Source organism: Mytilus galloprovincialis, chromosome 1, assembly GCF_965363235.1.
Source record: "Mytilus galloprovincialis chromosome 1, xbMytGall1.hap1.1, whole genome shotgun sequence".
NCBI classification, from domain to species: domain Eukaryota; kingdom Metazoa; phylum Mollusca; class Bivalvia; order Mytilida; family Mytilidae; genus Mytilus; species Mytilus galloprovincialis.
Window position 1 is genome coordinate 60,133,780 of NC_134838.1, and position 27,036 is coordinate 60,160,815.

Genomic DNA, 27,036 nt, shown 5'->3' on the forward strand with positions numbered 1-27,036 from the left:
TAACGATCGGAACACATTTATTTGGTCTACGTGATATTTGTAGAGATCTGTATGTCATGGTTCATCTGACCTTGCACTCTTTTTATGAACCATTAACAATCATAATTTAAAAAAAGAAGATGTGGTATGATTGCCAAAGAGACAACTATCCACAAGAGACGAAAATGATACAGACATTAACAACTATAGGTCACCGTACGGCCTTCAACAATGAGCAAAGCCCATACTGCATAGTCAGCTATAAAAGACCCCGATATGACAATGTAAAACAATTCAAACGAGAAAACTAACGGCCTTATTTGTATAAAAAAAAAAAAATGAACGAAAAACAAATACGTAACACATAAACAAACGACAACCACTGAATTACAGGCTCCTGACTTTGAACAGGTACATACATAAATAATGTAGCGGGGTTAGACATGTTAGCGGGATCCCAACCCTCCCCCTGACCTGAATCAGTGGCATAACAGTACAACATAAGAACGAACTATAAAAATCAATTGAAAAGGCTTAACTCATCAGATAGTTAAATCAATCCACATCTGCGTTGTATATACAGAACTTAAGAAAGTACTGTTGCACAAAATGTTGGTTATCGTTCAAACTCAAATTACTCATGAAAGATGCTGTTTTGCTGTATTTTTTTGTTTTTTGTTTGATGGATATCATTTTGATTTAAACGTTGCATATCCATATCATTGACTAAATAGTGTCGGTCTGCCTGAATTGCACTTGACCGATTCTCAGAGCTGAATCTTTCAAACTTATTTAGAGACGTTTTTAGTTGATGTTTTTTTAACTTTCGAGGTAAAGTGTTGAATAAAAAAAATAGCTTTAATGTTCATCCTTATCAAAATGGTTACAGGCTTCAACCAGTTGCAGGTTGATCAAATGGTAAAAGAAAAACTGATTTCTGATTACTAGTAATAAGTCTGGTCACGCATTATCTTTCACGATCAAAATAATGCGTTTCCTGATCTTTCACGATCAACTTTGATGGATAATATTGTACTTAAAGCGAGGAAATCACTATGTGATCCTTGTAAACTCATCGAACCTTTAAACAAACTTATAAGTAAGGGTTATCGTACCGATATTGTAATAAGATCTCTGAATATAGTTCACATTGGCACTAATATTGATATTGTCACTAGCAAATTAAAACATAACTAAATTTCATTATCTTTTGAGGCGAGATGTATAGAGACACAGACACGTTAACTTTTATTTCTATAGAAGTCGCTCTTCACTATACTACTACCTGTCGATACATTTATTTTTGGCATTGCACAAGTCATGTCTTCTTTGACTATTAATGACGTTAAAATACTAAATCCCTGTGATGTGTTTTAGTCGATTTTAGTCTCTGATGCATGATTTTTTATTATTAATTGGTTTTGGCTTTTAACTAGCTGTCAGTAACTGCGAGTACTCTCAAATCGTATTTTCTTGTTAATTCGACCTGTTGATGCTGTTTATAATGCTTTTTTGTCATTTTTTTATTTATACGGATCTTGTCTGTACACCAGCTTTGATTATTTGTAATATCTTCACTTATTCTTACAACATTTGTATAAACTTCAAGATTATAAAAAAACCGGTTTTTTTCTAAAGTGAACATTGATTGGTTAAATATTTCTCAGTCATGTCCTGTTTTTGAATTTGTTTGTTAGCTTTTTGGTCATGAATGTTTGTCTCTAATATTTAATTAACTGTGCATTTGTATTCAGATATCGCAGATCAAATTTATTCGTTCATTGTTTAATCATACGTTTTTTGATTGAGTTAAGTCTGCCAATTGATATTTTATCGTATGTTTTTCTTTGTTGTGATGTTATGCTATTGTTTCAGAAAAAGGGAGAAGGTTTGGATCCATTAAAACGTTTAATCCCGCTGCAAATGTTTGCACCTGTCCTAAGTCAGGAATCTGATGTACAGTAGTTGTCGTTTGTTTATGTAATATATACGTGTTTCTCGTTTCTCGTTTTGTTTATATAGATTAGACCGTTGGTTTTCCCGTTTGAATGGTTTTACACTAGTAATTTTGGGGCCCTTTATAGCTTGTTGTTCGGTGTGAGCTAAGGCTCCGTGTTGAAGGCCGTACTTTAACCTATAATGGTTTACTTTTTAAATTGTTATTTGTATGGAGAGTTGTCTCATTGGCACTCACACCACATCTTCCTATATCTATTCAACAAATTCAAGGTTTTCATATACAAACTAATGCTTTTAAGAGAAGAACATATCTTCATTTAACTGTACTATCAGATACACCAAAGATTAAATTTCAAATATATCACGATAAGCTGAAATATGACCATTATAGGTACAAAAAGCGTGTTATTTGTTATTAATTTCATAGATATGCATTGTGCCTTTTTGGTTTTTTTCATACAGTACGGCATATTTTCTCAATCTTATTTCACAGTTATGTTGAGGAAGTTAAACCATTTTGACAGACATATTTTTTTGTTCGGATTTGTTCCGCGTTTTGAAAATTAAGCGATTTTTTCAAAGATTCTGATCTAGAATTTTCATTAAATGTCTTTCACTGTCCGTTACCAGGGCTTTCACGATCTTCTCTCAATACTTGACCGCCGTTAGATATTCTTTCACGACCATTTCTCTCGTTAAACCGAATGACATCCGTGTATTTTATCTATGACGACGTTGTCAATTTCATGTCATTTTCGTTAAAAACGCCACGTGCCTGCTTAGTTTCTAGCGATAATTTTCCATCTCAAGCGAGAAGCATGATATGAAAAATTATCACAAAAAAAGATCAAACGAAAAATGCACAAAATAGCGATAATGAGTATTATTGAACTACTGTGTTGTGTGATGCCATATCATAAGCCTAAAAATATTATTTTTTTATCATAGTAATTTTTTTTTCATATTTTTTTAAGTAACTAACTGAATATATCCTGTTTCCCTATCGTGACATTTCAACTAATCATATTTTAATTAACTGTTACAGGAAAATGTACACTGTATATACATGACAGCCAACACATGTAACCAAACAAAATAAGAGCATGTACATGATACAGTGTGTATTATTATTTAAAAATAACAAGAGGCAAACTATCATATACTACGGGGACATATCTTTGGTACTTATGGCTACATAGTGGCTTTATTTATGTTTTTTTATCGGGAGAAGCCGGAGTGCCAGGCGAGCACCATCGACCTTCAACCAGAAACCTGACACTACATGTCAATGCAGATTGGAGTCGAGCGCACCTGCCACATGCGGCCGGGTTTGAATTCATAATCCGTGTCGACAGACTATAATAATTGATTAAGGTTTATGTACCCTTCTGTAGCCATTTTTGCACGAATTTTTCAAACCTCAATTGTATCAAAACTAAAGATATAATAAATAATAGAGATAGGCCATTTAGTACATGTTCAAAGGGGAAACTTGATGCAAAGCATTATTTTTTACTGTTTCATTGCATTTGATAGAAAAAAAGGACTTTGTGGCAAATAAATCAAGATTTTTATAGAAAATCTACAGCCTTTAATACAGAGATTTTTGTTATAAAATTTGAAACATAAATTACTCACTTGATTTTCTATGATGTGCTAGTGTTTATTTTTTACAAAAAGTTCAAAGTAACCTGTAAATTCCAAAACACCTCGTGCTGAGTCACTAAAGTCGAGCGCACCCAAAAAGGTGTACTTGATTTTGGTCATATTTATACTTGTCTTAACCAATAACTACATTTATAAACTTGTTTTAAGGAAATCAATGCTAGCACTGCATGCAATAATCCTTTATCTATCAGTCATCAAATTGCCAAATATGAGAGTACAAGGATAAAGGCTGTGGATTTTCTATAAAAATCTTGATTTATTTGCCACACAGTCCTCTTTTTCTATTAAATGTAATGGAACAGTAAAAAATAATGCTTTGCATCAAGTTTCCCCTTGGAATATGTACAAAATGGCCTATCTCTATTATTCATAATATCTGTAGTTTTGATACAATTGAAGTTTGAAAAGTTCGTACAAAAATGGCTACAGAAGGGTACATAAACCTTAAGTACTTTACCGAACAACACAAATAGACCACCAATACATTTTATAAACAGTAGAAAAATTAAAACTGCACGACAAGGCAATTAGACAGAATTCGAGACACAGAAAGAAAGTCAATAATCTGTTATCAATGGAATGGGGCTTGCCAAAATGACAGAAAACAGTGGGGCTTGCCAAAATGACAGAAAACAGAGACGGCTCACAGTCTGTTAATCTTTTGACCAGGTATCATGTCAATATCTTCTCTAATATCATTATTATGATTTTTTTTTATTAATTTGTGAAGATCAAACGGTCGTCATTTTAAAATGACCGCCTCTTCCGCCAATTCCGACTTTCAGCTTGGGCCATAGCTTGAAATGTTGTTCATGACATATACTATTACTATGCCAAATTTCATGCTTTTACCACATCCTGAGCAATTTTGTCAAAAATCTGCACAAAGCGATTGGAGTATTTCTCATATATATACTTCAATTCTCAATTCTATTTTAGTACTATCAAGTTTAACCACGATTGATGAGAAGATGATAGACTTCCGGAATTTGAAGTACTACAAGTGGTTCAATTAATAAGGAAATATTTAGTGTTCAATATGTATATGAATAACATCCTTATTGCAGAAAAGAAAATAAAGTTGTATAAAAACTGAAGGAACATGTATTTCAAACTCTTTTTTTGAGAGCAGTTTGGACGTAAAATGTTTTAAAAGTGATGTATGTTTGTCCATCTGATGAGTTAAGCCTTTTTCAACTGATTTTTATAGTTCGTTCTTATGTTGTACTGCTATACCAATGTCCCAAGTTAGGGAGAGGGTTAGGATTCCGCTAACATGTTTAACCCCGCCACATTATTTAGGTATGTAGGTCCCAAGTCAGGAGCCTGTAATTTAGTGGTTGTCGTTTGTTTATGTGTTGCATATTTGTTTTTCGTTCATTTTTTTATATAAATAAGGCCGTTAGTTTTCTCGTTTGAATTGTTTCACATTGTCTTATCGGGCCTTTTATAGCTGACTATGCGGTATGGGCTTTGCTCATTGTTGAAGGTCGTACGGTGACCTATAGTTGTTAATGTCTGTGTCATTTTGGTCTCTCGTGGACAGTTGTCTCATTGGCAATCATACCACATCTTCTTTTTTATATTTCCATTTTGTTTGTCCTAGTACTTATATTTTACTATTTTTTTCTTTTTTCGGGAAAGCGCAAACGGCATTGTGTTTTAATATACTGTATACACTACTATAGCTATCAACTACCAAAACATTTTTTATTGTCAGATTTACTTTCAACTGCCATAAGTTTTTGTTCATGTTCAGTGTTTGTCGTTTGTTTATGTGATTCATAAGTGTTTCCCGTTTCTCGTTTTTATATAGATTAGACAGTTGGTTTTCCCGTTTGAATGGATTTACACTAGTAATTTTGGGGCCCTTTATATCTTGCTGTTCGATGCGAGTCTAACCTCCGTGTTCAAGACCGTACAAACTCGCCGCGATATAGCCTTGTTGTGCTAATTCGGCGTAAAGCAACCAACAATCAATCAATCAATGAAGACCGTACCTTGACCTATAATGGTTTTCTTTTATAAATTGTGACTTGGATGAAGAGCTGTCGAATTGGCACTCATACCACATCTTCCTATATCTATGTATGGTGTTCTTTTGATCAGTTTTGTTGTATGTCAATGATGTATGTTTACAAAGTTTTGGCGGCTGAATTCAAAGGAGTAGGTCCGGTAAGGACCGATTTTGGCCTCAAATTTCAGGTTCATCTGACGAAAGATTTTGACTTCTTTTTAAACACTTAAGTGTCTATTTCATTTAATTCAATTAGTTCATGTGAAAGATTTTAAGACTGATATATATATTTTAACTTATCTCCAATCAATTAAATCTTTATCCTCAATATATAATATTTCATGTACTGTGTTACAACACTAGTATAGATTCTACAGCTGTCGGGGAAAAGAAACACTAGGTCACCGAAAGCCGTTTTTTTAGAGTTCAGAATAGCTAAATATATATATTATATATAGGAACCGAATGGTCTAGACACAGTGCAAGTCGTGTAGTCACGGTTTCCCAATTACATCCGCTCGAATCTCAGCGAGGTAAAAGCAAATATTAGCCTCCGCAAATTGCAGATCTAGCATTGTTGTGCCGAGTAATCATATCATATTTCATATTATTAACGTAATAGATATTACGTTTAAACATTTGATAACTTTATGACAGATATTGCATTGCTACATGTATCTGAATGTTAAAAAATCTGTTTTTTCGAATTTGGATGCTATTAAGAATTGTTGATTATACATTATGTTTGCATGTCCTTTGAAAGGTCTGGTATCAAGAATTGGGTTCCTTAACTTTGTTACAGGGGTGCCCTCTGCATTCGAAAAAATACCCTATTCATTGAGTCTGTCAAAATACCGATCTGTTTATATGGTGGACATAATTAGACCGTTGGTTTTCCCGTTTGAATGGTTTTACACTAGTAATTTTGGGGCCCTTTATAGCTTGTTGTTCGGTGTGAGCCAAGGCTCCGTGTTGAAGGCCGTACTTTAACCTATAATGGTTTACTTTTTAAATTGTTATTTGTATGGAGAGTTGTCTCATTGGCACTCACACCACATCTTCCTATATCTATAAAAGCGTTTTCCTATTCATATTTACTGCAGATGATAAAATGATACCGTAAAAAGTTGAGATTCACACTTTCACCTCAGGATTACCTTTTTTTTCAAATTCACACAGATATTGATTGAAAGAAATTGATTGTTGAAAATATTGATCAAATTGTATTGATGCGTGATTATTCCAAACACACTCTCTACATAGATATAAGAAGATGTGGTATGAGTGCTAATGTGACAACTCTCCATCCAAGTCACAATTTGTAAAAGAAAAACCATCATAGGTCAAAGTACGGTCTTTAACACAGGGCCTTGGCTCATACCGATCGGCAAGCTATAAAGGGCCTCCAAAATTACTAGTGTGAAAAAATTCTAAGGGAAAAACAAATGGTCTAATCTATATAATGAACGAGAAACACTTATGAACTACATCAACAGTCAAAAAGTGCTGACTACTGGGCTCGGGGAAATAAAAAACAGTAGTGGCATCGACCCAGTGGTTGTAAAAAAAACTCATCATAGATACCAGGACATATGCTTCGTATATGTAAATCATCTGATATCAAATAGAATGAAATTCATAACAGTGTAGCTGTGGCCATTGATTGACGCATTAAATTCATCCACTGACTGGGACAGATTAGGTGAACGTTTGTCTGTAACGACCACTGTTCAGGACGTACCTACGATAGACATTTAAACTGTGGGGTCACCAAAGGTCCTCCACGCCTAAATTAAATAAATCGAACAACTAATCAGGAATAGAAAATGGAAAACAACACATTTAATAACTTCTTGCGTCCGAAGCGCTTTTCTGGATTTACCTTCAGAAGGAACGCTCAAAGCCAAACATTTGAAATCCGAGGATGTATAGGTACCGAAACCGTTGAAGAGCTATATGACAAAAATACCTAAAAATAAATAGCCAAATTCATCTAAAGTCAACTTTGCCAGAGGTTTTATTTTTTTTTTTTAACAATTTCAAAATTATAAACAGACAATTTTAGAAAAGTTTGTTAATCACTTGAATAACATCTTTTCGGACGTTAGGGGGATTTTTCAATTTTTGCAGTTGTCGAATTATGTCATTGAACTGGAAACTTTTATCTGGTCTGAAAATTTATTTTAGAACGAATGCATGATCAACTTTCAAAAGTTGTGCTAAATCAAAACATCTGATGAGTTGAGCCTTTTTCAACTGATTTTTATAGTTCGTTCTTATGTTGTACTGTTATACCACTGTCCCAGGTTAGGGGCAGGGTCGGGATCCCGCTAACATATTTAACCCAGCCACATTATGTATGTATGTACCTGTCCCAAGTCAGGAGCATGTAATTCAGTGGTTGTCGTTTGTTTATGTGTTACATATTTGTATTTACGTTCATTTTTTATATATAATATAAATGAGGCCGTGAGTTTTCTCGTTTGAATTGCTTTACATTGTCATATCGGGGCCTTTTATAGCTGACTTTGCGGTCTGGGCTTTGCTCATTGTTGAAGGCCGTACGGCTACCTATGATTGTTAATTTCTGTGTCATTTGGGTCTCTAGTAGAGAGTTATCTCAATGGCAATCATGCTCTTCTTTTTTATATATAGACAATATACTTCTGCCAGGACTGTCTTTTTCGTACTTGATCAAGTCTTGTGAAATTTGCATTTACATTATTTCATATTTACGCAAAATGTATAATTTGGTGTATATAGGAAACTTAAACTGTTCTGTTCACTACTATACTTGTGAAAAAACCTTGGCAAAAGAAATCTTGTGGAGGGTTGTCTCGTTGGCAATCATCCACTTCTTCTTTTTTATATCAACTTATTTTTTTTAAATCGACCCAATTTACATAGTTATAGACGACTTCGTACATTTTATGATCGCAAATAAAATGGAGCAACATTCAGTCTTCAATAAAAGAATAAATCACAAGAATATATATATGAAAAGAAAACACCTTTTTATTATTCAATGATATCAGCTATAAACATTATTTACTTAAAAATGAAACTATTGTATGTGATGGTATGAAAATTATTTTCTAATTATTTAAAGCTTTGTGAAAAGAAAGTTTAATTTTATGTATCGAAATGTGTAAGAAGTGATAATTTGAATCCCCACTGGAAGGCCTCTGATCGACTGAGTGAGCATAAAATCATCGCCGATGACAAACAAGTTATAGGTAAAGTTTTCAGTTCAATTAATAACAAACGTTTTACCGTCGACCACACTGTTATGAATTTGATTCTATACATCTGTGTCATTTTATTTTGGTCTCTTGTGGACAGTTGTCTCATTGGCAATCATACCAAATCTTCTTTTATTTATATTAGTATGATGAAGGTTTGGTACTGCTAAACTAATAAAAAAACTGAGGGGGAAAATTTGGATCATGCCAATTTTTCCGGGGGGAAAAATTGGACTGATGCAGTTTTTCCCCCCGGAAAAATTGGCATGGGGAAAGAAATACTATAGGACACCGGCAGTAGGCGGAGCTTTAAAGCGATACAGATACAGCATAGCGAAATCTGTAGGGTTGTATCTGTATAGTACAACACCCAACTGCAGAATAAAATCGTTTAACTCTATCTAGTTATAATACATATATAAAAAATAAAATCACAAAAATACTGAACTCAGAGGAAAATCAAATCGGAAAGTCCATAATCACATGGCAAAATCAAATGAAAAAACACATCAAAAACGAATGGACAAGAACTGTAATATTCTTGACTTGGTATATATTTATATATATTTACTTTTATAATTCAGTCTAGTAACACAATTTTTGTAATCGTAATATTTAATAAGACAAAATTTAACCTGACATTCCTACATATCATCTTTCAAATATGAACAAAATTCACTTTCAATTTAAAAAAAAAAACCTTGAACGCAAACTGGTATTAACTGTTTTTCACTAAAAACATGGCAATTCTGAGTAAGAGGAAAGATTCGTCAGCTCGGAATCAGAATAGTATGTCCGGGTATGTTATAATTTTATTTTGTGAACTAGTTCGTTCAAATGTGGAATAAGAGTGTCGGTTTGTATACAAATTGATCCCTCGCCCCTTTTTCACTTGTTTTTGTCATAATATGAGATGAGGATGAATTTCCTGAAGTTGAAGTAATACAAGTGGTTTAATTCACCAGGAAATATTATTTGTTCAATATGTGTAAAGCTAATATCCAAATTGCAGAAAAGAAACGTAAGTTTTATTTTGATTTTTCGAATTCAATCTTTTTGCATTTTCTTGCTACATTTCTGTTTTTGTTTTACCATAATGATACGTTAATATCATGAGACTCTGAACAAGTAACTAGTTCAGCATCATTAAATTATGTTTTTATACATGTGTAAAATTATCATTAATAATGAAATTAAAAATTTTCGTATGTGACAAAAAGTATACAATTAGAAAAACTCAGATAAGTGTAGTTTCGGAACTATATTTTGCAGCACTCTAAAGAAATTTATTATCGATATCCAAAATTAGAAAACTATGATAATAGTGCAACAAGATAGACTAAGTCTTTCAATTTAGCTACACTGGCTGCTGCAAAGGACAGCAAGTGTGAGAAATGAATATTAACGTTTTAGCTCATTAACCTAGAAATATTACATTGAAACTATTTATTTTTATAATTCAGTTTAGGTATACAATTTGTGTAATCCACTTTTTTTCCCTAGAAATTTAACCTGGAGTCGCAGTGCATCTGCTTTGGTTTTCAATGAGAATCCATTTTACTTCCAATTGTCAAAGTAAAAGCTTTTTAAGTTTTATATCTTGTGTTAAACTATTTTGCATGGTAAATTTACTCAGTTTAAAAGGAAAAAAAGGAACTCGTTTAAAAATGTTGTTTGTGCTGTATTTAGACCCTTCTACAACGACATTTGTTTTACATGCACAAGTATAAATATTACGGTTTTTATCCAACGCTATCATACTAGGTTTGAACGTAGTTTTCAATTTAGACTCGTATATATAGGATATATATAAACCACTTGCGAAACTATTTCAATTTTTGAGCGAGACATCGAGTTATCAGATCAACAAAATCTATAAATAAGTAATCTTTATCATTGAAGTTTTAAGTAAAATACACCGCAAATAAGGAAAAAAATAATAAAAAAAACAATACTTACAGAACTAAAAATTAAAGAAACAACACCCACGGTTTCCTACGCCTCATGTTTACCATTCGACATATAATTTGACATATACGGTCATCGCAGAACCATCATCTATTACACACGAGACGATTTTGATATGAAATTATCAATTTGACCCACCTTTGTAGCAATTATATTAACTTAACCTGCATATGGGTAACAATTTTCCAAACTTATTCTGAATTCAAGAGCTTGCAGCTGCTACTCAGACTTTGTAAAACGTCACCAGTGTCTGAGCAAAACGTTGATGAATCAGGGGTATGCCAAAGAAAGTCTCGTATTTTTTCTAAAAAAGTTCATTGGTAGGAACCAAAACATTTTTAATGAATATTCCGTATCAACTCCATAAATAATACACGATGATCTTAAAGTACAGATTATTGGTATTGATTGACGTTGTTTATTATCTAATAATGTGTTATAATTTTTTTTTAAATTACCAATTTCAAGGTTCAAGTTTTGCTGTTGTACATGAAAAGACATATAAAAGAATACTATATATTAGAAAAGTATACATAAGATAATGCCTGTATTATGTCAGGAATATGTCAGTTGTCATCCATTCGTTTGATGTTGATTATGGACTTTCTGTCTCGAATTTTGGTTGAGCTGGTATTTTTATGGTTTTACTTTTTACTCTTTGAAAGAATTCATTTCATGTTGATAGATAAAAATCGCAACTCCATTAAAACTGCCTTTTCAAGTATATGGAATTTTGCGAAGAAAATTCTAAAAGATATACATTTTTTGGGGTCGACATGGTGATCTTAGATAAAATAAATTAATTATATTGAAATACAGATAAAAATCTGTGATATTTTAAAACGAAATGTATACGTACCGTTTTTAAATTGTCCGTTTATAAATTTATAAATTAATTTAAAGATAAATGTCTCAAATCCCTCAGGATCTTTAATAGATCATGGTGCTTTTATTAAAAAGTAAGATCACAAAAATACTGAACTTAGAGGAAAATCAAGTCGGAAAGTCCATAATCACATGGCAAAATCAAATAACAAAACGCATAAAAAACGAATGGACAAGAACTGTCATATTCCTGACTTGGTACTGTCATTTTCAAATATAGAAAATGGTGGATTAAACCTGGTTTTATAGCGCTAACCCTCACACTTTGATGACAGTCCCATCAAATTCCGTTATATTTACATTGATGCGTAAACTAGACAGACACAATAAATAAAATAGTCAAAATATGGGTACATCAGTCATCATCGTATAACAATTTCAAAAGGAACAATTTAACAGGACACAAACACATCTATCTACTATTTGGTCATATCAAAGAGGGGCGAAAAATACCAGAGGGAAATTCAAACTCATAAATTGAAAATAAACTGACAACAACACCGCTAAAAAAGAAAAAGACAAACATACAAAAATAGTACAATAAACACAACATAGAAAACTAAAGACTAAGCAACACAAAACCACCAAACAAAATGGGGGTGATATTCATTTTTGGTTCACATAGTACGTCTATCCTTTAAAACATTCGGCTTAATCGTTCCTGGTGATATTAATCTAGAAAAGCGCCTCGAATGCATGAAATTTCTGAAGTGTTGTTTTTATTTTTTAACTTCAGATGTATACCCGATTGGCACTTATTCATTTTGTATCAGGAATTCTCACAACAAATGCTTTCTACCAGAAGTACACTGTACCGAGAAAATACGATCCACTATCCAAAATTATTATAAATGAAGAAAGAAGAAGTTTATATATTGGAGGAAACAACACTCTTCTCCACTTTGACCTTGACCTTAGACTAAAGAAACAAGATAGCATAGGCCCTGTCAACGATAGTAAACAATGTAATCCTTTTGACAACTCTTGTATCTACATGAGATACCGAACTGTCAATAACCATATAAGTATACTGAAGTCATTTAAGAACTCCCTGATCGTCTGTGGAACAGCGCTCCAAGGAATATGTTACACGTACAATGCCGCTGATATCAATATCAAAAATCCATTTGTTGAAGATAAGAAGAATTATCTTGGAAGTAAAAATTCGTCCGTTCTACTCGTTACTAAGGACGAAGATGGTACTGATATGTTTTTCATTGGCCAAAGCTTCGACGGCAGAAAAACAGACTTCTTTTCCAATATGTTTGCAACATTTGACATTTCAACATCTAATGAGAATTGGAACTTTGATCATTATGCCGTTAACACTTTTCTGTCCGTATGTGAAACAAAACGTGAACAATTTAAAATTAAGTTTTTACATGTCTTTGAAGCTTCAGATTTTATTTTTCATGTTTTCATTCGATCAATCAACGACTCAGGAACCATTTCATATGAAACAAGGATATCAAAATTATGCAAGGAAAGCATGACTTACAGTTCTTATGAAGAAATGCCGATTTCCTGTAAAACTCCAACGAAGTATGACATTGGAATAGCAGCCCATTACAACGTCGGGCGTGAAAAGCTATATATGACGTTTGGTGTGAGTGCATACAATGTTGACAAGATTCAAGCCGACAATACTCAAGGTTCAGTTATTTGTGTCTTCCAAATTGATGAAATTAAGGGAAAGTTTGATCGTGAGGTGTTATCGAAATGTTTTGCAAATACGCCAACAGGGGGGACACCATCATGGCATTGTCAATCCGCCACATGCGCATCTGCTTCTGATTATGTAAGTTTTGTTATAACGTTATGCGGTTTTTACTTGTCTTTACTACACTTTTAAAATGATTATCTGATTAGAGCATAAAAAGAATAAAGTTTAAAGTTTTATTGTTAATTTTTCTTTTCTTTTTATTTAAAATTATCTCGTTGCCATTAAGTTGTTTCATTTAATGATATTTCAATCAGAAATTTTTGAGCGTAGTTATTGAAATGATCATATAAAAAATACAGTTGGTATCTTATAATTTATTACCGTATGAATGTCACATGCCAGTTTCATGACTGTGGCAGGTACTTTGACTATGATCTTAATTTTTCATACCAATTTTTAAGCCGATGGTTAGCAGTTTCCTACGGCTATCTCTGGAAACAGATATAGACCGTAATGGCAAAGTCAAGAGCCCTGAAGTTGGATTTAAACACCAAAAATCCTGCAAATGATAGTAGATTTTTTTCTCAAAAAAACATACGTCCTACAAGAAAGTTTAACCAATACAAAATTAAAATAAATTGTTTGCGGATTTATTCTTTATCTTTTGTAAGCCGATATGGCACATAGTGACATACACGTCCTTAATGCAGGAGTTAACAGTTTGCAGATTATTATTGTTATAAGTCACAGTTCAGACTATACTTAATATGTACACATGTTTAACATTGTTTTCTTCCTAACCTTTTTACCTGTAATGTTTGCCAAAATCTAAGAGTTAATCAGGTCACTTTTTGTTTGATATATTATTCACAGGTTAGTCACACAGAGGCGACATTTTTAATCTATACAAACAAAATATGGTTCAAAAACAAAACAGTTTCCAATTTCCCTTTAAAGCGACAATTGAATTTTCCTACCTTTATTCTGTCAAGTCATATTAAAACCCCTATACACTATTTGTATTATAAAAAATATTCTTGATATTGTTTTCGTACTTAACTTACCTGAAAAACTTACCACATTCTTAAAGAGTTAATCATAGCTTTACATGTTTTAAATTTTCTTTCACAGGAGGAACACAAAACGGTAAAATCTTCATTTCACATTACTAACTACTTCTAAAAAAAGTATGTATACAATCAATAGTAACACCTATCATTAGCATGGATACAGTTATTATTTCAATAACATTGAAAACGTCAGTGTAGTACTTTATATAACGGACTATTTACCAGATTTATAATAACATAACCAACACGACGGATACTGCATGTAGAGGAGGATCTGGTTACCTTCCAGAGCACCTGAGATCACCCAAATTGGTTGGTGGGGTTCATGTTGCTTCGTCTTTAGTTTTATATGATATGTCTTCTGTAATATTATTTGTCTGTTTGTCTTTTTATTTTTAGCTAAAGCGTTGTCAGTCTATGAGTTTGATTATCCTTCTGGTATCTTTTGTCTCCCTTTTATATAGCTTTATTATCAAATACCGACATTGTTCTGAAATATTGCAAAATTGATGATTGTATTTCATGAATGTAGAAATATTTAAGTAATAGGATAAATAAAATGTATTTGAAGCATTTTTAAATCAATAGGGGTCTAACATTAGTTTAGAAATTAATATTTACAAAACATAAAAAAAATGTCACAGAAATTGAACATCACTTTGTGTCAAAAGATCTGCATTAAAACTACATAATACGAAAAAAAGTAAAATTACAAAAATACTCCGAGGAAAATTCAAACGGAAAGTCACTAATAAAATGGCAAAATCAAATGATAAAACACTTTAAACGAATGGACAACAACTGTCATATTTCTGACTTGGTACAGGAATTATAATTTTATAGTTTTTTTATGGAATGTTTGAAATTCATTTGTAAAATATCTAAGAGCATAACAGAATTGATTTACTCAAAACTTTTAACCCTTAACTTCTTAACTTAATTGAGTACTTCCCGAATGCATTGATCTCAATAAAAATGTTGATCGAATATATGAATAGCAAGTAAAATAAAAAAGATGCTTAAATATTGTAACTTAGACAAAAACTAAACGACTAAAAAAACCAACCAAAACAAAAATAAAAGCAAAAGCGCTCCGAGACTATCTACTATTAATCAACATTCCATACAGACAAAGAAAAATAACTCGTGTCATGCAAGTTTGATTTTGAATGTTTATTTGATATATTTTCAAAAACAAACTAGGTCACTTACAATAACAACTGGAGATGTTTTTAAGTTATCTCGGGAATACATATATTGAGGAGTTACAGTAGTTTACTGAGAATTTACACCTTTCACGTTTAAGTCTCGATCAATAAAACAATTAAAGTACAACGAGGAATATAATTACAAATAGTACACGTCTATATACTAACACTTTTATTATATCCCAGACGACACGTTCCGAATGCGCAATAAAAGCTTTAAGGTGCTCCTAATTTATGCATTTTCTTTTTTCGAAATACTTTTAATGTACATGAAAGGAATAATTAGATGACAATTATGAAGGTCAACATCGGATTCGGACTCGTTTAAACTGATATTTGTTAGTCATTTTGCTGTTTGTCTGTTAATTCCATATTGGGTAGAGGTAAAGGGTATGTGTGAGACCTCGCTGCATTGTTGCACGAATCCCAAGTCAGAAAACTGGAGCCTTTGATACGCTTATGTGTTTTATAAATTTAGTTTATTTGTATTTTCGGAGTTTAGTGTGACGTCTGTTTCTCTAAACTAGTCTAGTAAACGCTACTTTGACGTAGCTTGATTAAGGCCGCCACCGTGTACGGAATTTTCTCGCTGCATTGAAGAACCATTGATGGAATTGTGCTGTTTTCTGTCCCTTGGTCTGATTAGTGTCTCTTTGAAACATTCCTCGTTTCCATTCTCTACTCTGAAGTTATAAAATATTTCCATATCATAATTTTCATTTTTTAGCAAATGTTATATAAAAATAATGCAATTTGAAGGGGGAATTAATATCATCATGTATCCAGCGGAAAATGGAATTTGGGACCGAGGCTCATGGTGAAGGTGTCAGTAAAACAGCTGTTTATCAGATCTCTAGTGAACTTTTGACCTCTGTTCTGCCATTTGGAAATAGTTCTGCAGACATTATTCTTGTTGGAAGTAATACTGGATTTTTAAGAAAGGTACACGACTATAGGTTCCATATAACAATGAAAAATTGAATACAGTAGCCATTCTAAAACTAACAAGAAAAAAATTCGAAGATTTATAAATTCACTCTTAATATTTCAAAGTAACTCATTTGCTATCAAACTATTATTGCTATAATTGTTTCTGTCAGAAAATATACCGATACAGTAATAATTCAATAGATCAATAGTTGATAGCTAGAAAAAAATATGAAGCCTTTCAAAGGCTCTCTTCTGATATTTTAATATATAAGGACGTTGAAGAGCAACCAATAATTCAAAATGTGGCTTATGCCATATATATGTATTTGGTGAATACGCTTAAAACATGTCAATCTTTCGATTGATTATATTTTGAACAAGTCAATGAAAATGATTTTTTTCTTATGCAACATTTCAGTATAAATTGTTATTTTTATGCACAATTCAAGTCCGACCGAAAATGAACAAATGTTACTTGAAGATATTTTATTAACAATTGTTGAATGTTGTTTAATTGAAAGCTTTATTCTGATAATGTTTTTTTTTTCAAGATACTTGCAACACAGAATAAAGCGTATGTAAAATTTGATGTTAGTGGTGACAGAAATGTTCCTGTTGCTAGTGAAATGGTTCTTGATACATATAGTAACCTATACCTATTGACTGGAAACAAGGTGAATAGCATCCGTATAATTCCAAATTTTCTGTTTTTCTCACTTTATGGTAAAGTTTCCATGTAGAACTGACAAAAAAGTAAAGTCAACATGAGCATATAAAATATAATACTGAAGAGCTTTTTTCTGCATTTAACTTCATCAGGAACGCTTGATTGTATTTTTTAAAAACTTTTTCAATTTATAGAAACTAATGCTGAATCTTTGTAATTCAAAAAATGCTTGCTTCTTAAAGGACATTGTTTCATTTTGTATACGTGAAGTGATGATTATTTTTGTTAAATAAAGATGTAACAAAAATTTAAACAGTTCGGCTAATACCAAAAAGTAAAATCACAAAAATATAAAACTCAAAATTCAAAACGGAAAGTCCCTAACCAAATTGCAAAATCAAAAGCTCAATCACATCAAACGAAAGGATAACAACTGTCATATTCCTGACTTGGTACAGGCATTTTCCGATGTAGAAACAGATATATCACATCTTTCCAAATCACAATACTTTAATACTATATATATTAACTGATAAATTCTGTTATGAGGGTTTTATTTTTAAGGGGGTCAGGTATGTTTGAAAATTTGTGATACAGATGCGCAGGATTTCATTTTACTGCGATTTTATAATAATGTTTGGAAAACATCTAAAGTAGTGCGATTTGTTAACTGTATCAACAAAAGTAGTAGTTATATCATTGGATTGTGATGAAGATTTTTTTTTGCTTAACAATAATTTTTGGTGGAATTTGATGTCTTTCCGTTAGGTCATGAAGTTGTCTGTCATAATGTTTGATTTCTGTAGTTTCTTTTTCACCTCTTTTCATAAGGAAACTCAAATGGATCTATAACAGATAATACATATAACCGTGTGAACTATATATAAATTTATTCAATCAGCGCTCGTTTAATTTTGAATATGTTACAAATGTTGTACTCACCAATACATTTGGGAATAAATTCAAGCCTTTGAGCAAACGTTTTCATGGGATTGTTATTTTCACCAGCAATCACATTTAAACACAAAAAAACATAACAACCTGATATATGTTTCTTTTAGAAGCTAAAGGTTACATTTATGTAAACATGGTAAGACAATGTAATTCCCTTTGGGGCTTAATCTATGAATACAATATATCTCCCAAAGAGAGGCGTGGTTTGCGAAACAGCTGTATTTACAAAGTGCAACCTAAAAGGTTAAGCAAACGTGGTGGAATAAGAAGGTCAAACGAGAGAAAAAAACACCGATTGTATTATTAGCAAATATTAGGGGATAATAAATCCAATGTCTGCTAATAGGCATTTTTAAAAGAAGTACTTCGATCCACATTCAAGTTCAGTATATTATTATAAACATTAAAAGTTCAAGAATTCATAATTCAGTTCAGAGATGTTGACTCATAGTTATTTTGCATTGTTTAAACATGCGTTTCCATTCTGTCTTATAGATCACAAAACTGTCGATGACGTCCTGTGAAATACATCAGACATGTGGACAGTGCGTAATAAGTCATGATCCACTTGGATGCGGGTGGTGTTTTGATCATTGTTCTACACAAACCAAGTGCCAATACAATATGTGGCACACTCAATCTTGTCCGCCATTTGTTCAAGGTGTAAGTGATTAATTTAAATAAGTAACAATGCCTCATATATTTTACCTCAGTGAGCTTGGTTCATTATGCTCGGTTCAACGGGCGATAATCAGTTCAAACACACGATTCCTTAATAAATTGTAATGTTCACTTCTTACTATCGAGTAAGCACAGCACACATATGCATGCCAATAACAAAATATCAAATACATAGAAAGTTAAGATCGTAGTGAAGGTATCGTGCCAGTTTGTATTATGCTTACCCTCTACAGGTCGATTACGTTGCCAAATATCATATTAGATATATAAAGCATTTCCAATGCGTCGGTACTACCTGTTTTTTTAAATGATATACAACGTTAATTTTTAGCTGATTTATAAAATATAACTGAAGTCCCAAATTTCGAAACAAACTTGAACGTTATTTTGAAACTCTCTTTTATTCGATTTTACGCAAATTTTTAATTATGAAAATATGTTGTATTTATCAGGTATTATACCTGAATAGTAACCTGATATAAGATCATTTCACGAACAAGAAAATACAAAAAGCTAAGGAATATCGCTTAATCTATTGTTTTTAAGCTAAATGATATTCTATTGAATAGGTTTAATGAATTTAAGAAGATGTGATATGAGTGCCAATTACACAACTCTCCATCCCTGTCAATTTTAAAAGTAAACTATTATAAATGTAGGTCAAAGTACAGCCTTCAACAAGAAATCTTTGATCACACCGAATATCAAGTTATAAAAGGTCTAAAAAATGACAAGTTTAAACCATTTAAAGAGATAATCAACGGTCTTATCTATTTTGAAAACAAGAAACGAGAATCAACGATTTTTTTTTCTCATCTTCTTTTCTTTTTGCAATGTCACAAAAAAAATTGTTCATTGATGATAAATATTCTAACAACGAAGCGCTTTGATCTTTAAATTCTAATATTGTGTTGTGATATTGGTAATTTTACTTCCCAGATAAACCCAGAAAACGGGCCACTTGAAGGATCAACAACATTAACTATTGCAGGAGAGAATTTTGGTTCCAACAAAAACACTGCCAATGTATCCATCGGGCATGAACCGTGTTTGATCAAGACAATAAATGATACAAGGTACAAAAATATAGCTGGAAATGTAAAACCCCACCACATTCTGTATGCGCCTGACCAAAAACAAAAGCCTGTTATTCAGTGTATATCGTTTGTTGCTGTACGTTAGTTTACTCTTTGGAATTCTAAACATTTTTTCCCTCTTAGAGGTCTTAACAGCTGTCTTTGCAGTTTGGGTTTTGGTCATTGTTGAAAACCGTCGGTGACCTACAGTTGTTAAATTCTATGATTTTTTGGCGTCTTTTGGAGAGATGTCTCATTTATAACTAAATCACATCTTCTCAGTTTTACCGATTATTAAATGCCTGTACCAAGTCAGGAATATGACAGTTCTTGTCCATTCGTTTTTGATGCGTTTTGTTATTTGATTTTGCCATGTGATTATGGACTTTCCCAATTGATCTTCCTCTAGGTTCAGTATTTTTGTGATTTTACTTTTCAATGTAAAAATAGTTTAAACATTACAGAACTTTTAAAATAACTGGCTTTTTTATAACTATTTGCATAATTCGCAAAAATAATAAATAAGAAGGGGGGGGGGAGAGGGTGTAAAGAAATTTTCATGCCCATTCCTACGTCTTTTGATCACAGTTTTGGTATCTGATTTGAAACGTGTGACTTTTGTCGTTTTCACTTTTACTTTTCCAGTGAAGTGAAGGTTGGTATTTGAAAATTTGTTTTAGAGTTTCTACATAATCAATAGAAAACTTTAAAACTAAGAAAAATTGCTTTTCACCAGAAGCTTAGGATTGCTAACAAACCATGATATCTTATTTATCGCTGGTGATGTATCTGTGAGCACTCAAATAGTCTTTCTAGTTTCTACGAAAGCTTAGAAGACATTTATTAGAGAAAGACAATTGCAAACGCCTTACTGATAAACAACGTTATTACCATGCAATAGGAATTAAAATCACAATAAGAATCAGAATCAGAAAAAAAATGATTTTCTTGCACCACTGATGGTAACAATTTTGAAAGAACGCATACATGTTTTACGTTGAAATTAGGAAATAACTCACTTTAGTGTATTCTAAGCTCTGCCTTTGTGTAACGCAGATTTTCATGTCGCACGTTAATTAGAGCTAGGTATAATTGCGACAGCATGATCAAGTATTGTCAAGGACAAGCCAAAAATACGACACATTTATTTGCATTATAATGCTACATTTTAAAATAAATGCTATATTAATAAACGGTTTGGCTTGAACATGTTGAAATGCCATACATTAAAAAGTTCGAGAAACTGTTGCATCATCTCTGGTATCTAAATAATGTGACTTCATATGTTTACTTTAGATGTCAAGCATAAACACTAGACGTATATATACTTAACATTCTTCACCTCTAAATATTGACAAAAATAAGATTTTAAGGCAAAAAAGCGACTTTTTCTAAAAGTACATACAAAAGAAATTTAAATTTGCTGAGTTGCGACTGGTTGAACGTGGAATCTAACCCTCCAAAATATTTGTCAACGTCTTGTGAAAATTATCGGTAAAAACGAGTTGTAGTAGAAATTGTAACTCAATGGTTATTGGGGTGACATTAGAACATTTCTGCTACATTTCTGTTTATCAGTTTTTATGAATACAAGAAGAATAGGACAATACTTGATTTATCTTTAGATTTTCTTCATTACTGATAATCATGATAGGGAAATTAATTTGTGCACATTGGTTTTATTTTGCATGTTATATTGTTACTTATTGTTTTTCAGTATAACGTGTTTGACGAGTAGAGTAAGGGTACATGTATCTGCAGCTGTAAAAGTTAGAGTGACTCATTCGACATCCAAATTCTATCGAATTAATGGTGTATCGGAACAAAGGGGCATATTATTTGACCATACAGTATGTGAGACTATATAAGTACATGTTCATAAAAAGTATCTATAGTGATCATTTAGAAATATACCTTAATGCGATACAAAAAGTTTGCATTGTGTTTGTCGGCTTTCCGCTTAACATGATATATGCAGCCTCCTTTACTTGCGTGTTTAATTAATGATACGTCCTTATGTGTGTATGTCAAAATTCAAAGTCCTCAGAGTTAAATTATTAACAATAATGATCAACAATATTACACAATCCTAGTAGTTGAGTCTTTATGGTATAGTTGACGACATCATACGACCGAAGATGCTTTTTGATACTTTTCAGTATATTTCTATGTTCGAAAGATTGATTCATGCTCAGGATCAAGTACCTGTTAAAGGCAACTTTAAGATATACTCTGGATCAAAGTTTTGCTACACTTTTATTCAGATTAATGGGGATCAAACTGTAAGGGCTAATAAACTGTAAGGTTTCAAACGCTGAAAATGATCTGAAATTAAGTGATTCATGGGATAAAGGATGTTGATTAGAATAAATAGAAGAAAACGGAAAAAATATAAATATCATTTGGATGGTAACAAAAAATACTTTCAACCCCTTTTTCAGAGTCATTAAAATTGTTTGCGTTGTATGTATTTCTAACTAGACAATCTGCTGTCTGAAAGTGTACTTTTGAATACAGATATGATTCTAGTCTGAGAAAACACACACTTGAAAGATTTATTCAGACTTTCTTTTTCACATTATTTTCAGTCAGAAATGGAGTTACTGAACCTTTTTTGAGTAGATATATCAGAGATACATACTTTACGTATTGTATACCGAACTGCCAGTTAAAAGATATATTTTCAAAACAATTGTACACCATACTATAGTTATTCCACAGAAAAACTTTCTCAATTTTAATTTTCTGGAATTTGTTTTTCACTTTCATCCTCTCGACAATACTTGGTTAATATTTTCAGCAATCTAGTATACAGAATATCTTTCCAATGAAGGGACCAATTTCAGGCAACACAACGCTAACTATCACGGGCGATAAGTTTGAAATTGGATCTAACCTTTCTGTGAAGGTTGGTAAGATGAATTGTGATATACAAACGTAAGTATATATGCTTGACTTCTGTTTTTAAATAATGAAGAAAATAAGGATAAAAAACCCGACGGTTTGATTTGATTTTAAATGTATTTATCAACTCAATTAGAGTTACCTTTGAGTAATCTTGGTTGTTCTTTACTATCAGTTCATATAGCACTACGTATTTATACATACCTGGCTTTCAAATATTTGGATATTTATGCAGAAAAGGCGCGTCAAATGAACGAAAATTTCAAAAGTGTTATTTTATTCAACAGCTTTTATATATTCATAAGATATTTTAGAGGGTTCCGATGGCCATGTGGTTTAAGTAGTTCTACTACTTCATCACTAGCCGGTGAACACTGCGGTTGTGAGTTCAAAAACCGCTTGTGTGGGTGTACTCGACTTCAATTTTAAATGACTATGAATGTAAGTTTTCCTATCGGTGGTTTTCTCCGGGCACTTCGACTATTCCACACATGAATACTGACAACCACAATATAGCTCAAATGTGGCGCTTAAAAGTTGCGCTAAAACACCAACAATCAATCATAAAATAGTGTTGTCTTGATGACAGTTTGTATATTATTGAATTCTGTCTCACATATATTCTGTAACGATTGAATCATTCAAATGTATTACTTTTCATTCTAGACTGTAAAATATCTAGTTGGTTAACGCTAAGACTGTACTCTGTAGTTCTTCATTTTAATGATAATAATTCTAATTTCATGATAACATTAAATGCTGAAACGGGAAAATACAATACGAATTATTTCAACATATGCATGTGAATTGTTTTAAATTTTTACCAACTTTGTCATAATCTATGGTTTTGTGTTATCCGGAGAGCTATATGAAGACATCTCTATATGTAATTAGTATCTGACAATCGACAGATGAGACATATATTACATGTATCTAATGTAACCTACATTTTAGGAAAAATGACACGGAAATTTTGTGTCGGACACAATCATGTGGATCATGTCCACATGTTTATGATGGAGGAAATTCGGAACTTTCGCTGTGTAGGTACAGTGGAGATGTTTTAGTAGCGATTGACGGAGCAGCATATCAGCTTTTGGAGAACAAGACATTTTGTTACATGCCAAACCCAGAGATTATTCAGCCTCTATCACGAAATAGTATCATGATAAGGTATATCTTCATAAAGTTGTGTTAAAAATGTACGACAAGGGATCACTATGATCAGTAGTGAGAACCTTGAATACAAAGTGATTATTTCGAAAAGCTTAAGCATTGGACGATAGAATCATAATCTTTTGCACAGACCACCGTTAACAAAATATCTTTAACGTTCGATGAGAATATACTAAAAACCCTGTCATCGAAATAGACTTTTTACAAACTCCTATAACGTCTCTATGCTCATTGTATTGATAACACTGTAACACTATTCAAGTGATAAAATTGCATACTCAAAATTAAAGATATAAACAATGGAAAATAGGAATTACATTCTAAGTAAATTTTGAAGGACTCTATTCGACATATTTTATTTTTGTTAGATACTTACATCAGAAGTAACCCAGTATAAAAGGGTATATACTTTATGTGATGATAATGTGCCATTGGTAAGAAAGTTCAATTATAATTTTGATTTTGTTTAGAAAAGTGTAAATATACTTCAAAATAATATGTGCAAAATGAGTTGTATGGTAACTCATCTGTTTTCAGTGGAGGCTTAAACATTGAAGTTCATGGAAAGTGGTTTGATTCTGTAACTAACCACGGTATAATGATAAGTGTTGGTGATGCTCACTTTAGTTCGGTAAGTTAAAAAATTTCTACACTGATAAAACAATGCAGCTTTTGTATGAAGCTTTTGCTGTATATTTAATGCATTTTCTCAAACTTAAATAGTTGCAGAATACTTGCATAAAGTTATGAAGTCTTTCAATATTTTTGTTTTGATTTTAAAGTATATTGGCAGGAAATACATTTAAGCCACCAATTTCATTTTTTTGTAATGCCGACGAAATAAATCAATAGCAATAAAAGAAATATGGTCCTCCAATTTGAAGAGCAGTTGTCATAAAGAGATTCCAAATCTTGTAACGAAACCCAGAAATCATTTACACCAAGGAATATCAGCTTTGTTCTCTATAAATTGATCCAGATCAGCGACTTATTGACATTTCGATTTTGATCGTTGTTAAATATTTACAAAGCAATGAGAATAACTCGGAAAATTGAATCCTGATCAGTTTTAAAATATGAACCGGCCAAAAAGGATTTTTTTTATCAGATATTTTTTTTTCATTTTAAGTAGCTGATCGTTAGTGTTAAATCCAACATTCAACACACTTGACTTACCATTGCGGTTGGTTTTAATTGGTGGATTACGCCAAAGTACCAACTTAGAACCAGAGTACCAACTAAGAACCTTGACACTCGGGGAAAACTGGCTATCCTATTCAATAAAGATTGAAGTCAAACGCCACTTGAAAGTTTCATACAAGCCATTTGTTCTAAAGCTAGTGATAACTACTTATACCATTATCTAGTCCTTGTCAGATTTAGAAACACACGATTTTACAAGACGTGTCACGGTACTTGTCTATCCCAAATTCATGTATTTGGTTTTGATGTTGTATATATATGTTATATTTGTTATTCTCGTGGGATTTTGTCTATGTGTGTTACATTTTAGTGTTATGTCGTTGTTCTCCTCTTATATTTAATGCGTTTCCCTCGGTTTTAGTTTGTAATCCCGATTTTGTTTTTTGTCCATGGATTTATGAGTTTTGAACAGCGGTATACTACTGTTGCCTTTATTTATGTTAAAAGCAAGCAGCTCTCAAACTCAGAAATTGAAGAACGAAAAACTGACCTCGCCATGGCTAAAAAGTAAAAAGACAATAGTACACAAAAACACAACATAGAAAACTGTAGACTGTACAACACGAATCAAAAAATACTTTGGGTGATCTAAGGTGCGCTGGAAGATTAAGCAGATCCTGCCCTACGCGTGGCACCCGTCGTGTTGCTTATGTTAGTACAAATCCTGTTACCAGTCTAAACCGGTAGGTCACATTCGTGAAAAAGGAACGGGATTGTAGTTACGTCATGAAAATATAGCCGCTATTATGTTTGAAACGGATATTCCAGAACAGTCAACCAACTCGTGATGGTGTCTTTAAAATTTACGAAGGCATGATTTCAACTTCACCATTTGGAACTCTTGGTTTAATAGCTTCCTTGTGAGCAGCATTTCTCTATTAAAGAAATTACTATAGAAAATACAAGCACAGGAAACTCGTATCAATTGTGAGATATATACTCCGTATCCAATTTTTGAAGGCTATACGGTGATCCCTTGTTTTTTTTTAATTGACCTTTGTTTTTTAGTGAATAATTGTATCATTGAATATGAAATATGTTATCCTTTTTAATGGAACGAAATAATCAAATGAAGCATTCTTACTCCAAATTAGATCAGTTGTGTTGAAATTTAATAATTTGTCGTTATACAAGTTGAAAACACAGAATGAATTGTGATTAAATATCAACTATTATTTTCATTTTCTAGTCTTGTAGAATGAAATATTCCGGATCACTATTGATTTGTTCTACTCCCAATTTGAGTCCCGAACTGAACAAATCTACAGAAGTCATCGTTGGTCGAATGGCTGTTATGTTAGACAACAATACTGTAACCTCCACAACATTTATGATTTATCCTGACCCAGAAATAGACTACCTAGATATAGACACTCAATTGAAAGATATTGAAATGAATGACAAACTTTTAGAACTAAAGGTAAATAAATACTCATCAAAGATACCTGGCGTAACAATAATTACGTCAGAAACGCGTTTCGTCTTTATAAATATAATCGTTAGCGTCGCTTGAATAAAATCAGTTAGAAGGACAATTGTCATCCGTTTATAAAGATAGAAAGTGTGTGATCACCTGGCCCATAGCTAATCACTTAGCGTCCGTAGTATGTCGCCATCGTCTATTCAATTTTACAAAAATATTTTACTCTAAAACTAATTGTTTAATTGAGACGACATTTTTTGAGGAATGTATTTACTACTTCGACTTTCTGCTAAGATTGTTAATTATTAATATTATTGATCCGAAGTTTATGTATTGCCTATTTTTTTAAATAATAAAATGCAT

At 32.2% G+C, this 27,036-nt stretch overlaps 1 protein-coding gene across 1 annotated transcript in view; it reads left to right on the plus strand.

Moving 5' to 3' along the window:
* Window positions 1-9,847: 9,847 nt before the first annotated feature.
* LOC143080274 (hepatocyte growth factor receptor-like) overlaps window positions 9,848-27,036 on the plus strand; it is a 31,456-nt gene continuing 14,267 nt past the window's right edge. The window contains exons 1-12 of the mRNA XM_076256017.1: window positions 9,848-9,886; window positions 12,455-13,516; window positions 14,513-14,527; window positions 16,419-16,601; window positions 17,141-17,263; window positions 18,706-18,873; window positions 19,831-19,967; window positions 21,685-21,817; window positions 22,768-22,904; window positions 23,826-24,044; window positions 24,585-24,678; window positions 26,440-26,670. Of these exons, the coding sequence (XP_076112132.1) occupies window positions 12,455-13,516; window positions 14,513-14,527; window positions 16,419-16,601; window positions 17,141-17,263; window positions 18,706-18,873; window positions 19,831-19,967; window positions 21,685-21,817; window positions 22,768-22,904; window positions 23,826-24,044; window positions 24,585-24,678; window positions 26,440-26,670 (2,502 nt within the window). The 5' untranslated portion in view covers window positions 9,848-9,886. The remainder of the gene's footprint in view (window positions 9,887-12,454; window positions 13,517-14,512; window positions 14,528-16,418; window positions 16,602-17,140; window positions 17,264-18,705; window positions 18,874-19,830; window positions 19,968-21,684; window positions 21,818-22,767; window positions 22,905-23,825; window positions 24,045-24,584; window positions 24,679-26,439; window positions 26,671-27,036) is intronic.